General features: G+C 43.0%; 1 protein-coding gene across 12 annotated transcripts; it reads left to right on the top strand.

Annotated features, from left to right (window-relative positions):
- Window positions 1–227: 227 nt before the first annotated feature.
- Window positions 228–15,272, top strand: LOC109903081 (hydroxyacid oxidase 2-like). 12 transcript variants are annotated; one of them, XM_031799067.1, is made up of 9 exons: window positions 228–398; window positions 1,482–1,542; window positions 11,686–11,838; window positions 11,981–12,132; window positions 12,248–12,531; window positions 12,877–13,095; window positions 13,318–13,476; window positions 13,562–13,631; window positions 13,988–15,272. In XM_031799067.1, exons 2-9 carry the CDS (start codon window positions 1,523–1,525, stop codon window positions 14,044–14,046), a joined length of 1,116 nt encoding a protein of 371 aa, XP_031654927.1. In that variant the 5' UTR covers window positions 228–398; window positions 1,482–1,522; the 3' UTR covers window positions 14,047–15,272. The 12 variants fall into 12 exon arrangements, with proteins under 12 accessions (XP_031654927.1, XP_031654934.1, XP_031654923.1 ...); XM_031799074.1 differs by having other exon boundaries at window positions 306–398; window positions 1,482–1,572; window positions 12,248–12,537; XM_031799063.1 differs by having other exon boundaries at window positions 332–398; window positions 12,248–12,537.
- Window positions 15,273–15,447: the final 175 nt, after the last annotated feature.

Here is a 15,447-nt window from a genome sequence, read left to right as displayed (position 1 = left end):
AAAGTGGTAGTCATTCAAATGTAACCAGGAGGACAGGATACACATGAATGTACACGCACACTATCTCGTAAGTAATGTGACTGTCGGCCAGTCACTCACCCACTCACTCTCACTCACTCATTCAGTCACCCACCCATCCATCCATACACCCATCAATACAATTGAAGAGAAGGGTTGCTATGCTATCCTATCTGCCCCCCTTTATCAGGCATATACAAAGAGAGAACAGGGGCCCAATTCTGCTGACAGGGGAGGTTAGTATTGAGCCAGTGTGTGTGAATGAGTGGGGGGAGTGGAGCTAGAGTTGCCCTGCCCCTGACACTGTCCTGCCCTGCACACTTGTGTCATATGAAAGGTGACAGGCTTGGAGAGCAAACTAGGACAGGTTAAAGGACAAGGTAAGACACCTCACATATTCCTCCTGTGTGGTTTCCCCCAGGGCCTTTTTACATCATCTACTGTAGGACTACATCTCTTAACATAGTAGAGAGAGGGAGAGGGAGAGAGAAGAAGACACTGTAAACAAAATGTTCAAGATGTGCATTGCTCAGTAACACCATCACTTCCTGTATCTTTGGAAACTGATATGTAGCTGCTTTCTTTGATAAATATCAAAACATCTGAAGTCATAATCATTTACATGTGATGTGATCTACAGTAAACCAAACCTTGATTTTTTTTTCAAAAGGTCATTTTACTTTCTGTTATATGTATGCTATCTTCCATAGACGTTTATTATAATACACACAGCTTCTCTTCTAGAAATGTACCATAACAATGTGCTTTGAACTCCCATTGAGAGCACCTAAATGACCAACATTGACAGGTGTAGAGAGGGAGGTAATTTATCATTCACAATCTATAGGACACAGGTTAACATTCATTTAACATCATGTTCATCGAACTTGACTGATATTTGTGGAGAATCATTACTTTAGAACTGGTCGGATCTGAACCTTACCTGCAAGTCTATCTTGCAAATTCTATAGAAGACATAATTGATGGGAAATAGTATGATCATTGTTTAAACAACTAATGTAACGGTTTTTGATGTCACCTCAACTAAGGGTTTTTAATGACGGCCTCAAAATTCAACATAAATCATTTTACAGTAGGCCACTTGAGATACAGTATTATGTCAACAGCCATTTTCATTTGAATGGCTGAACAGTAGGTATTTAACATGTCATGTTCTCTCGTTGAATGTGTGATAGCCTGGCATATTATACAGGTAGAGATTGAGCAGCTCTGTTTATCATCCCTTTATTCTGTATTGCACTGCCCTCAGGTGTTCATAGATCACATTGTTGTCAATCACAGCATGAGAGATGTACAGTCAACAGTAATATACACTGCACAACAAAAAGCATCATTGACTTTTTATGATTTGTGTTTTTTGACATTGTTTTATTGGAGGTTGACTATATATTTTTTGCTTTTCAATCTGGGGAAAAATCATTTGTATCATAATTTTCTTCCAGGTTATGACTCTGCCAGGAGTATTGAAGTTCATTCAGAGACAATGAGCACCAGCTGTAATCGGTGAGTGGTTCTCCATGGATGGCTACTCAGGTCAGCAGGTGAACTCAGCGACTGTCAGATACAGTCACATATAGTAAACTCAGATAAAATTGCACAATACAAATCTCTGTCAGGCAAACTCAAAGATAAACCTATGTCAGTTGAGGAGTCACTAACAACCCTGTGATAATTTGGTATGTAGACTACAGTAGTCGTTCAAGTTATTGTGTGCAATGTACTCTAGGTCTAGGTCACTGACCACCCTGCTATACATGTACTGTAGTGCTGTGTGTTACTGACCATGCACACATTCTGTGTGTTTTATGTGTAGGCCTAGTATGTATGTCCCCATCTGTGCTGTAGTATGTAATGTGCAACCAACCTCCCTTCTCTATGGCTTGCTGTGCCATCAGCACAATTCCAGCCTCTGTAAGCACAATAACTCCAAAGGTCACAGCGGGGTCACACTCACTGCCAGTGGTAATCTCTATGATAGTTTTATTTAACTCACACAAAAGCACACAATCACACAATTGGAATAGATCTAACTCTGAGCTGCATTGCTCTGTTAACCAGACATTTCCGATTGGATTTGTATGTGTCTATGTCACTGAGGACTAGAGTGATTAGTTGTATCAGAATGATATTAGTAGACCCTTCATAATGTCATTTGACACGTTGCTGTGTGTGTTGCATTTCAGCTGTTTTGCTCACCTCTATTGATGTGAGTTCTTTTCCTTTTTTTTCACAGACTGACATTTCATGAAATGACAATGACTAGATGAATACATTTTTTTTTAATGTATACTGCCTGTTAAATGTCCAGACCTGTCTAAATCCACCTTTTCTCACTGAAAGAGGATGGCCAGAACTTACCCATGCTGTTGCACGATTTAAATCAATCAGTCATCGTTTTAGACAAAGTATGATATTTTTTCACTTTAGGTGACAAGTCTGACCTGCCCACTTCCTGCAAATCCATGTGATTGCAGTGTTTTTTCTTATGCTATTACATCCAAATTCTTTTCAGCCTACATTTAGTTTCAGGACTGAGTTTTATTTGAATGTTACCATCCACCAGCATGGCGTTGTTTATTAGTCAGAAACAGCTGCAAGGTTCTTCCTCTTCATGACTGAGATGAGTCAAACAGCCTTGTGTCCACTTGGCCGCCTGAGCCATGGAGCAAATGAAAATAGTGGGTGCAAACTTGTGTTTTTGCACTAGGGCTGTTCTAGTCACAGTATTACCGCAACACCACAGTCATGAGTCATCACCACAGTCATGAGTCAACACCACAGTCATTAGTCAACACCACAGTCATGAGCCCGCAGTACAATTCCATGTGACCATTGAGTCACAGTAATCTCCTGCTTGGAATCTGGACATGTATTGGTAGTATGTACCCAACTTGCTAACTACCATCAGGTCCTAATGGCCTGGTACTCAGCACTCTATTGTCCCTCGAACCACTCTGATGTCAATGCAAATGCTAGTTAAAGTCATATCAATCACTTGTCTTCAAAACAGTATCACACTTCTAAAACTCACCCCACTGTGATGACCAATTTGAAGAAAGAAGTCCAGGTTGAAACTGAGTGTAAAACATGGTAATTGTGAATGTTGTTTTCAAGCCTAACACAACAAAACAGATTTGACTTGGTTTCCCAAATTAAGCACTGGGTAGATGCAGGAACAGGGTTGGAGAGGCCATGGTATACAGTTTGGGCGGAATATAACCTGTGGCGCAGAGCATGCTCCTCACATAGTAGTTGATGTTTGGATTTAAATAAGTTCTCATATTTATTTGTCAGCTTGCTCATATTAAGCACATGATCTGCTATAAAACCGAAGCAGCTTACCAGGCAACATTGAAAACCAGACGGTGGGAAAGCGTGCTGCCTTCATTCTCTATTCCAGTGCATACAGATGACATGGATTCTTCCTCTGCCCCTGTTCCTGACCATTTGATAAGGGGCCATTCTAAATCAAAACTCATTTTACATATTAGTAAAGACAAGATTAAATTGATAATAGTCTGATCCAGAACATCCCAAACATGCTCAGTGGGTGACATTTGTAAGCAGGCCATGGAAGAACTGGGACATTTTCAGCTTCCAGGAATTGTGTACAGATCCTTGCGACACGGGACTGTGCATTATCATGCTGAAACATGAGGTGATGGCGGTGGATGAATGGAATGACAATGGGCCTCAGGCTCTCGTCACGCTATCTCTGTGCATTCAAAATGCTATCAATAAAATGCAATCTTGTTTGTTGTCTGTAGCTTATGCCTGCCCATATCATAATCCCACCGCCACCATGGGGCACTCTATTCGCAACGTTGACATCAGCAAACCACTCGCCCACATGATGCCATACAAGTGGTCTGTGGATGTGAGGCCGGTTGTACATACGGTCAAATTCTCTCAAACGACGATTGAGGCCGCTTATGTTAGGGAAACTAACATTCAATTCTCTGGCAACAGCTCTGGGGGACATTCCTGCAGTCAGCATGCCAATTGCACACACCCTCAAAACTTGAGGCATCTGTGGCATTGTGTTGTGTGACAAAACTGAACATTTCAGTGTGGCCTTACACTGTCCCCAGCACAAGGTAATGATCATGCAGTTTCTTGATATGCCACACCTCTCTGGCGGCTCAGGACAGACGGGAGATTCCGGCAGCAAACTCCTGCAGCGCCGGACAGGCGGGAGACTCCGGCAGCGCCGGACAGGCGGGAGCACCTGTAGGGAGAAGACGGAGAGACAGCCTGGTGCGCTGCCACCAGAGGGCTGGTGCGTGGAGGTGGCACCGGATAGACCGGACCGTGCAGGCGCACTGGAGCTCTTGAGCACCGAGCCTGCCCAACCTTACCTGGTTGAATGCTCCCTGTAGCCAGGCCAGTGCGGCAAGGTGGAATAGCCCGCACTGGGCTGTGCTGGCGAACCGGGGACACCATGCGTACGGCTGGTGCCATGTACGCCGGCCCGAGGAGACGCACTGGAGACCAGATGCGTAGAGCCGGCTTCATGACACCTGGCTCGATGCCCACTCAGCCCGGCCGATACGAGGAGCTGGAATGTACCGCACCGGGCTATGCACACGCACCGGGGACACCGTGCGCTCCACCGCATAACACGGTGCCTGCCCGGTCCCTGTCGCTCTCCGGTAAGCACGGGAAGTTGGTGCAGGTCTCCTACCTGGCTTCGCCACACTCCCTGTGTGCCCCCAAGACATTTTTGGGGCTGCCTTTCGGGCTTTCAGCCGCGCTGCCTTGCTGCCTCCTCATACCGGCGCCTCTCCGCTTTCGCTGCCTCCAGCTCTGCTTTAGGGCGTCGATATTCCCCTGCTTGTGTCCAGGGTCCCTTGCCATCCAAAATCTCCTCCCAAGTCCAGGAGTCTTGTGTTTTCGGCCGCTGCTGCTGCCCGTTACCACACTGCTTGGTCCTCTTGTGGTGGGCGTTTCTATAACGGATTTCCTCCTCTTTGTCTGAGAAGGAGTAAGGATCGGCCCAAAGCGCAGCGTGGTAAGTGTTCATGATGTAATCTTAAATGAAACGAACTGAACACTGAAATACAAAACAATAAACGTGAAATATACAAAACCAAAACAGTACCGTGTGGACCAAACACTCACACGGAAAACAAACACCCACAAACCAAAAGTGAAACCCAGGCTACCTAAGTATGATTCTCAATCAGAAACAACTAACGACACCTGCCTCTGATTGAGAACCATACTAGGCCAAACATAAAACCAACATAGAAAAACAAACATAGACTGCCCACCCCAACTCACGCCCTGACCATACTAAAACAAAGAATAAAATAACAGAACTATGGTCAGAACGTGACACTTACAGTATATAGTGCCTTCAGAAAGTAGTCATACCCCTTGACTTATTCTATTTGTTGTGTTACAGCCTGAATTAAAAATGTATTTTTAAAAAACACACAATAGCCCATAATGACAAAGTGAAAACATGTTTTTAGACATTTTTGCAAATGTATTTAAAATAGAATACAGAAATATCTCATTTCCATAAGTATTCACACCCCTGAGTCAAAACATGTTAGAATCACCTTTGGCAGCGATTACAGCTGTGAGCCTTTCTGGGTAAGTCTCTAAGAGGTTTGCACACCTTGATGTTTGCCAAGTGTTTTAGGGTATTGTCCTGCTGAAAGGTGAATTAATCTTCCAGTCTCTGGTGGAAAGCAGACTGAATCAGGGTCTGAGCTTAGCTGTCTTCTGTTTCTTTTTTATCCTGAAAAACTCTCCAGTCCTTAACCATTACAAGCATACCCATAACATGATGAAGCCACCATTATGCTTGAAAATATGGAGTGTTCCCCAAACATAACACTTTGTATTCAGGCCAAAAATGTATTGCTTTGCCACATTTTTTGCAGCATTACTTTAGTGCCTTGTTGCAAACAAGATGCATGTTTGGGAATATTTGTATTATGTACAGGCTTCCTTCTTTTCACTCTGTCAATTAGATTAGTATTGTAGAGTAACTCAAATGTTGTTGATCCATCCTCAGTTTTCTCCTATCACAGCCACTAAACTCTGTAACTGTTTTAAAGTCTACATTGGCCTCATGGTAAAATCGCTGATCGGTTTTCTTCCTCTCCAGCAACTGAGTTAGGAAGGACGCCTGTATCTTTGTAGCGACTGGATCTATTGATATTCCATCCAAAGTGTAATGAATAACTTCACCATGCTCAAAGGAATGTTCAATATCTGCTTTTTTTTACCCATCTACCAATACATGCCCTTCTTTGCGAGGCATTGGAAAACCCCTCCGGTCGATGTAGATGAATATGTGTTTGAAATTCACTGCTTGACTGAGGGACCTTACATATAATTGTATGTGTGGGGTACAGATATGAGGTAGTCATTCAAAAATCATGTTAAACACTATTACTGCACACTGAGTGAGTCCATGCAACTTATTATGTGACTTGTTAAGCACATTTTTACTCCTGAACTTAAATTAGATTTCCCATAACAATAGGTTTGAATACTTACTGACTCAATACATTTCAGCTTTTCATTTTTGGGCTTGCTTGGTCCTGTGTTGCTCAGTTAGTAGAGCATGGGGCTTGCTTGGTCCTGTGTTGCTCAGTTAGTAGAGCATGGGCTTGCTTGGTCCTGTGTTGCTCAGTTAGTAGAGCATGGGCTTGCTTGGTCCCGTGTTGCTCAGTTAGTAGAGCATGGGCTTGCTTGGTCCTGTGTTGCTCAGTTAGTAGAGCATGGACTTGCTTGGTCCTGTGTTGCTCAGTTAGTAGAGCATGGACTTGCTTGGTCCTGTGTTGCTCAGTTAGTAGAGCATGGGCTTGCTTGGTCCTGTGTTGCTCAGTTAGTAGAGCATGGGCTTGCTTGGTCCTGTCTTGCTCAGTTAGTAGAGCATGGGCTTGCTTGGTCCTGTGTTGCTCAGTTAGTAGAGCATGGGCTTGCTTGGTCCTGTCTTGCTCAGTTAGTAGAGCATGGGCTTGCTTGGTCCTGTGTTGCTCAGTTAGTAGAGCATGGGCTTGCTTGGTCCTGTCTTGCTCAGTTAGTAGAGCATGGGCTTGCTTGGTCCTGTGTTGCTCAGTTAGTAGAGCATGGGCTTGCTTGGTCCCGTGTTGCTCAGTTAGTAGAGCATGGGCTTGCTTGGTCCTGTGTTGCTCAGTTAGTAGAGCATGGGCTTGCTTGGTCCCGTGTTGCTCAGTTAGTAGAGCATGGGGCTTGCTTGGTCCCGTGTTGCTCAGTTAGTAGAGCATGGGGCTTGCTTGGTCCCGTGTTGCTCAGTTAGTAGAGCATGGGGCTTGCTTGGTCCCGTGTTGCTCAGTTAGTAGAGCATGGGGCTTGCTTGGTCCTGTGTTGCTCAGTTAGTAGAGCATGGGGCTTGCTTGGTCCTGTGTTGCCCAGTTAGTAGAGCATGGGGCTTGCTTGGTCCTGTGTTGCTCAGTTAGTAGAGCATGGGCTTGCTTGGTCCCGTGTTGCTCAGTTAGTAGAGCATGGGGCTTGCTTGGTCCTGTGTTGCTCAGTTAGTAGAGCATGGGGCTTGCTTGGTCCTGTGTTGCTCAGTTAGTAGAGCATGGGGCTTGCTTGGTCCTGTGTTGCCCAGTTAGTAGAGCATGGGGCTTGCTTGATCCTGTGTTGCTCAGTTAGTAGAGCATGGGGCTTGCTTGGTCCTGTGTTGCTCAGTTAGTAGAGCATGGGGCTTGCTTGGTCCTGTGTTGCTCAGTTAGTAGAGCATGGGGCTTGCTTGGTCCTGTGTTGCCCAGTTAGTAGAGCATGGGGCTTGCTTGGTCCTGTGTTGCTCAGTTAGTAGAGCATGGGCTTGCTTGGTCCCGTGTTGCTCAGTTAGTAGAGCATGGTGCTTGCAACGCCAGGGGTGTGGGTTCAATTCCCACAGGATTCAGTACAAAGATGTATGCACTCACTATTATAAGTTGCTCTGGATAAAAGGTTCTACTAAAGTATAAAATGCTTTACTGCAGCCTACCTACCAAAGGTTGCACCATGTCCTTTACAATGTAGAAAAACACATATCTTTCAATAGTTATCAATATGACCAGAGTTTCATCTTATTCTTTTTAACTCTTTCAATCACAGATTCACAGATGCAATTTATGGAGGATGCCAAAACTTAAAATAGCAATAGATGGCAAAGACAAAGATAGACCAGTGGTTTAAAACAAATAAATAAAAACGGTGTGCAGGTGGGTTTGGAAGCCCAAAGGATTATATAAAAACCACAAAACGATATACAATACATAAGTACAAAGATAAAACAGATAACAAAACCCACCAATCATAAATGTACAAATAAACCGATCATCAATCACAAAAAATAATAAACAGCATATGTTTTTTTTAAATGTGTGTGTGTGTGTGTGTGTGTGTGTATGTGTATGTGTGTGGGGGGTGTGTGAGTGTGTGAGAGTTGGGCTATATGGAGGAGATTACTGAGTAGTTTGGTTCATCAGGCTGACCCCCAGTCTTCGTTATTGAGGGAATTTTGGCAATGTGAAGATAAGAATTCCAGAGTATGGTACCACTGTATCTGATAGAGAATTGACTATGTGAGGTGCGACAGAGGGGAAGGTGAAGGTTATCGCAGCGTCTTGCGTTATATAGATGGATTACAAAATTAACCTGGAAGAATCCATGGAAGGGTTAGGTGAACTGTTTTTGAGGCATGAGTATTTGTAGATGAAAATGCACAATTGGCGTACATTGATGTCGTATATAGACAATATTTCAAGTTTCTTAAACAAAGGTGCAGATAGAGCCAGGTCATTAGAGGAGGTGGATAGTCTTGCAAATGTATTTTGTATGATGAGTAATTTTTGTATGTAGGATAAATATTTACTGGCCCAGACAATATAACAGTAAATGAGATATGGGTAAATTAAGCTATAGTAAAGAGTAAGGAAGCAAGACTGATGAACAAAACCACTAATCTTCCTGATGACACCAACAGATTTCATCACTTTGCTGCAGACCAACTGAATATGATCTTTCCAGGACAACTGTTCATCAATAAGAACTATGAGTAATCTAGTGGATGTGACTTGATCCATATCAGTCCCACCAATTGGGATTCTGGCTTTTTCTTTTTTACAATATTTCTTGTTTTTACTAGTGAATATAATAAAGTTCGATTTTTTAAAAAACATTTCAAGATCATTTGTTTATCTGAAACCATTCAGAAATTTGGTCATGCCTGAGTTGGCTTCATTAATTAGTGAATCAAAATTCTTGTGTGATAAAATCTAATTGGTATCATCAGCAAAGAGAATGGGAAGTAAGACATTTATTTTGTATTAATGTTTTTATTGAACCTTTATTTAACTAGGCATGTCATTCTTATTTACAATAACGGCCTACCCCAGCCAAACCCGGATGGCGCCGGGTCAATTGTGCGCCGCCCTATGGGAAATAACGATATAACCAATTATATGTATAATCAGCTATATTCGGTTAGTATGCTAGCTAGCTACACTGACAGCTGTCAGTGCCCTATTTGTCGATGTTTATCAAATCCACATGAAAATTCCAACACCTAATTTGTGAATATGTATAAGTAGCCTTCGTCTTTCTTCGGAGATGAAACCTAAACATACATTTCCTCTCTAGGACAGGACATTACATTGAAATACTGGCGTACACCCTATCCTATCCAATGCCGTAGAGAAAGAGATAGGTGAAGTCAAACTAGCCCGGTTCATTGGAAAAGGTACATTGTTAATATTTTGTGGTAGCCAGGCTCGGCAAGGGAAGATTCTGCAAATGGAAAAGCTTATTTGGAAGAAGATTAAAAGCCATGTCCCTTGTGCTTACTCTAGGTTGAGGAGAGTCATCACTGGGGTCCCAATATCTATGTCCATAGATGATATTAAAGAACATGTGAAGGGAGGAAGAGTGATAGAGGCCAAAAGGTTGATCCGTAGAAAAGAAAGTCAACGAAGTGAAAGCTTACCAGTGCTGCTGAGGTTTGAAAAGGTTTTACCTGGAAAAGTACAGATAGTTTCAATGTCAGAGAATTTGTCCCATCCCCATGGCAGTGTTTGAATGCCAAAGAATGGGTCATGTAGCAGTTCAGTGTAAAGGAAAGAAGAGATGTGCCACGTGTGGAGAGGAACATGATTACGGTGAATGTGGAAGCAATATGAAGGCCAAGTGTTGTAATTGTGGGGGGGGGGGGGGGGGGGGGACATAGTGCAGCATTTGGTGGATGCCAGGTGCAGAGAGAGGCTCAGAGATATATAATAATTCATGATGTATCATATGCAGAGTCTGTAAAACAGATTGGTGGAATGAATGGGCTGTGTCACTTTGATAATGAACATAGTTTTCATTGGTAAGGTTATCAACACAACTCGGTTTGTGGAAAGCACAAATGCCAGGTTGAAGGTTATAGTGGATATGACAAAATAGTTATTGGGGGTAGCATATGTTACTGTTGAAATGGTAGAAGTTAGTAGGGATTTATTTGGTCATTTAATGTTATTTTCTTAGTAGTACAGAATTAAGCAAACCATGATTGATTGCACACTCCAGCAAAGTAGGTGGCGGCATTCACCTTAAACGTTTGTTTGCGAACCACCATGATATCATAGAAGAAGAAGAAGTAGTGGCGTCAACTTCCTCTGGGGGGGGTCTATAATAGTTCAACTACTCAAATGAAGACAATGAGATTCATAGGCTGCTGTAATTATTTTTTAGAAATGGAAAAAGATGAATATGACTGCACTGTTATGTTTTCTGGCATTTTGATTGTGTAGATTTTTTTCTCTGTTGTGATAATTGCTTAGTATTGTACTAGTCCACTAGGAATATTTACAATAAACATGGGTGTTGACAAGTTGGCTAGTTTTGTATTGTGTCCTTAATTAACTTTAGGTTATTTGAGGTCATCTCTGTGCGTACAGATCCAAGCCCAGCTGTATTTCCAATGCAGTTGTCACGTTCTGACCTTCATTTCCTTTGTTTTGTCATTATTTAGTATGAGTGAGTTGGGGTGGGCAGTCTATGTTTGTTTTTCTATGATTTGGGTATTTCTATGTTTCGGCCTAGTATGGTTCTCAATCAGAGGCAGGTGTCAATAGTTGTCTCTGATTGAGAATCATTCTTAGGTAGCCTTGGTTTCACTGTGTTTGTTTCCGTGTCTGTGTTTTTCACCACACGGTACTGTTTTGGGTTTTGTTCATTCCACATTTATTGTTTTTGTATTCAGTTGTTCATGTGTACATTTTCGTATTAAAAGAACCATGGACACTTACCACGCCGCCTATTGGTCCTCCGATCCTTTTCCCCTCTCCTCTTCGGAAGAAGAGGAAATCCCTTACAGCAGTGTGTAATGCTGTGTAGCTTAGTTTAATTCACCATCCCAGCAGCGCAAAAGACTCGCTGTTGAGCCAAAATCATTTGGGTCCAAAGCTCCGAAAGTCTGAATTTCCACACTGTATTCTTGTGAAATATGCACCAGAAGCTGTTTGCAGTTATGATATGTTTCAATTGCACAACAATGTACAGTGATTTTTACTGTGTTAAATCTCCAATGCTGTAACTATTTCTCCAGTTCTTTTAAGACAGGCTTACCTGATAGTGTAATTGACAACATTGCTTTACATCTGCTGTCCCTGACAGTGATCATATATCCCACAGAGAGGGGATCCGCTGTGCTGAGATGGCTATGGTATGTCTCACAGATTTTGAGGAGTATGCCAAAGAGCACCTCTCCAAGGCAACCTGGGACTACTACGCAGCCGGAGCAGACGAGTGCTGCACCAGGGACGACAATCTGCTGGCCTACAAACGGTAGGTGCTTCTCCCTGTCCTGTAAACTACAAGACTTACAATTCAATGTCACAAAAACCACTCAACACCACACGTCAAACTGGAGTGCTAGGAAGATCTGGTAACAATGTGACTCAAAATAATACATTTGTCTCTGTCCCAGGATCCGTCTGCGACCACGGATTCTACGAGATGTGTCGGTGAGTGACACCAGGACCACGGTGCAGGGCACAGAGATCAGCTTCCCTGTGGGCATCGCCCCCACTGCCTTCCACTGCCTGGCCTGGCATGAGGGAGAGATGGCCACCGCCAGGGGTGAGGGCTAGGAGGGGTTTAACAGCTGTAGAGGTTGAGCTCTGCAGAGTAATAGCTTTGTTGTCACAGTGTATCCTAGGGGTGATCAACTCAAAAGCTCTCTCTCTTTCCTCAGGTACGGAGGCAGTGAACACCTGTTACATCACCAGTACCTACTCCACCTGCTCTGTGGAGGAGATCGTGGCTGCAGCACCTAACGGCTACCGCTGGTTCCAGCTCTATGTGTACCGGGACAGGAAGCTGTCTGAGTCGATCGTTCACCGTGTGGAGGCCCTGGGCTACAAAGCCTTGGTCCTCACCGTCGACGTGCCCTACACTGGGAAGCGGCGCAATGATATACGCAACCAGTTCAAGCTCCCGCCGCACCTCAAGGTCAAAAACTTTGACGGGGTCATCCAGGTAATGGTAAAATAAACATATTTTTTGCTTTTCTAGATTAAATATTTTTAACAGTAATGATTTAACCGTAAAATCATATTGGGACCATTTCTCGGACAAAGATTAATCATAATTTTGGACTAAGAAGCACTTTCAATTAAGAATCTCTATTGAACATTTAGTCCTTTTTAGTCCAGGACTAGGCTTAATCTGTGTCCAGGAAACTAGCCCATAGTGCGCATAGTAGAGACAGTAGCTGCTTTTGAATGATTTAATAAATCCAACGAATGCATTTCCCCTGAGGCGTCCTTCTGTGTGTGTATATGTTACTGTACTGTATGTTTGTACTGCATTTTATGTCTGTAGGAGGCTGCGAGTTCTGAAGAGTATGGTATCCCTTCCAACACCCTGGACCCCTCCATCAGCTGGAAGGACGTATACTGGCTGCAGTCTCTCACCCGCCTTCCCATCATCATCAAGGGCATCCTGACCAAGGAGGATGCTGAGCTGGCCGTGGAGCATGGCGTCCAGGGCATCATCGTGTCCAACCACGGAGGACGCCAGCTGGACGGGGGGCCCGCCACAGTAAGAACGGGGACAAATTACACCACCTCGTCCTCATGTCCCTTCTATTTCACTCTACAATCAGCAAGCCAAACAATATTTAGTTAATGAAATGGTGATATTAAAGGGCAGTTCATTTGAGGACTCCTACTGTACAGTAGGAGTCCTTAAATTTACTGTCCTTTATGTCATGGCTAAGTAGGCTTTTCTTCTCTACCTCCCTCTGCTCTCTCTGCCACACAGATAGATGCCCTATCTGAGATCGTGGATACGGTTCAAGGGCGTATCGAGGTGTATCTGGACGGGGGAATTCGCACCGGTAGTGACGTGCTGAAGGCCGTAGCTCTGGGAGCCAAGTGTGTGTTCATCGGGAGGCCAGCCGTGTGGGGCCTTGCCTATAAAGTAACTATTAACGTTGTGTGTCATCGACCTATTAAGTTAAGATACTGAGAGTAACGACTGTCTTGCTGCCTGTTTGTTTACTCAGGGCGAGGAGGGGGTGAGGGAGGTACTACAGATCCTCAACGATGAGTTCCGTCTGTCAATGGCTCTGTCTGGTGAGTGAGGAACAAAACGTCTTGCATATAAATGAAGGATATTAATTTGAGCCAGTTAGCTACAACAGGAAAATAATTCTACAGCAATAGGAAATGTGAATTATGTGGATTATAATTAATGGACATTGTTGTAAGGGCTGATACATTTTCGAAGTGGAAATGACAATCTTTAGACTTTTGAAACTTCAAATACACTACACATTTGCATTTCCTGCTGTGCAAGAAAATTCTTAGCAGCAAATTAAGATTCTACATCTAATTATATTTTTTCCAGTCAGATTAAAAACCCTTTGCCATCATTACATCAACCTCATAATAATGCAACACTAATGTTTTGTTGGTCTTTCCTCCCCCAGGGTGCAGAAACGTGGCTGAGATCAACAGGAACCTCATCCAGTTCTCTAAACTGACTTGACAGCAGGGGGCGCCAGAACCAGCCAGATGACTATGACGAAGCAACAAAACGGAGCTATCTTCTCAATCAGTATAACTTCGAACTAAACCGGAATTTGGGACAACAAAACAATACCTGTCACATGAATCATAATGAACTGAATCTGACATCAATCTAATACATCCTCAACTTTAATAGTTGAATCCAATGTGGCTGCCTGAATTATTGTGGGGAAATAACTGGACATTTCAATACAAGCAGCTTCCATATGATATAACAGCAAAATCACTCAGCTGAGATGTTGACATGATATAGATCATGCCGTTTTAACCTATTCCTAACTCTCAATGGCTGCAGGCCCAGTGTTAACCCATGTATGAGTGAGAGGCCTGATATTGTGTCTCTGATACAGTGACTAAAGTTTAGTGAATTGTGAAGGTTTGCCTTTAGATCAATGTTTAACAGAGATCCATCAGTCAAAGCAGATCTGAGGGTTAAATGATTGGTCCCTTCTGGCTTGATTGTAATAACTGTTCTGGATGGTGAGGTGGAATACGGTTGTGAATGCAGCAGTGAGAGGAGTGTGGTTGGTTGATTGAGTGATATAACATGGCCATTTGGTATTCCAGTTCCTAATCCTCTGAGAACAACAGTGTGATTTGATTCAGAACCCTGGAGACACAATGACATGACAACTCATAGAAATAAGAATGAATAGAATGGACTTGGAAGCGCTAACCCTGGCAATTGACTGGTAAACTCATGGGTACACTCGCAATGGCTGCCTGGTGTTAAGATACAATAATTTCCATGGTATTTTGGAATGTTCCATCAACTGATTCTGGAGTGCCGTGGTAATGTAGAATGTTCATTAAAATGACGCTAACTGATGTGGCTCATGCAATGGAGTGTTTTTATAATGTCAGTTGAATTGACTCAACATATCACAGCACAGATTGAAGGGATCCTTTCTGATTTGACTTCCTGGCATGGGTACACTCAATGGCTGCCAGTCTACCCATGCCATCATTGACTTGAATTGAGATGCCCTTTTTATTTATTCTTATTTCTGTGAACTACTGTAAAATATATTTTAGATGACTTTATGCCTCTTATCTTTCATTCAGTTTGATTTGATACAAAAATGTTATGTTTGTTTCCCCGTACAATTGAACTCACATTTCTTTAGATACTAATTATTTGAAACATGAGAATTTTAAAATGTATAATAAAATAAATGTAAGACACTGTAGTGCCACATTTGACACTAAAGAAGTACAGTATAGGAGTCTCTGGAATTTGAAAGGATGAGCAACAAGTCATTGTATACATCTGTCAAAGATGTTGGTTAAATGAAGATGTCCCATTGAGGTCGTTTACCATGAAAAAAAAGTATTTTGGTCTGCTTATGGGGGTGGCTCT

This window comes from Oncorhynchus kisutch, linkage group LG2 (genome assembly GCF_002021735.2).
Source record: "Oncorhynchus kisutch isolate 150728-3 linkage group LG2, Okis_V2, whole genome shotgun sequence".
NCBI classification, from domain to species: Eukaryota; Metazoa; Chordata; class Actinopteri; order Salmoniformes; family Salmonidae; genus Oncorhynchus; species Oncorhynchus kisutch.
This window is presented reverse-complemented; position numbering and strand designations above follow the sequence as displayed.

Excerpts from the sequence above, each read along its gene's own strand:
- LOC109903081 (XM_031799035.1), top strand. The coding sequence starts at position 11,498 with ATGCACCAGAAGCTGTTTGCAGTTATGATATGTTTCAATTGCACAACA. Across the intron at positions 11,548-11,685 it reads TGTTTCAATTGCACAACAAT|AGAGGGGATCCGCTGTGCTG; the intron begins GTACAGTGATTT and ends TATATCCCACAG. Across the intron at positions 13,632-13,987 it reads TCTGTCAATGGCTCTGTCTG|GGTGCAGAAACGTGGCTGAG; the intron begins GTGAGTGAGGAA and ends TTCCTCCCCCAG.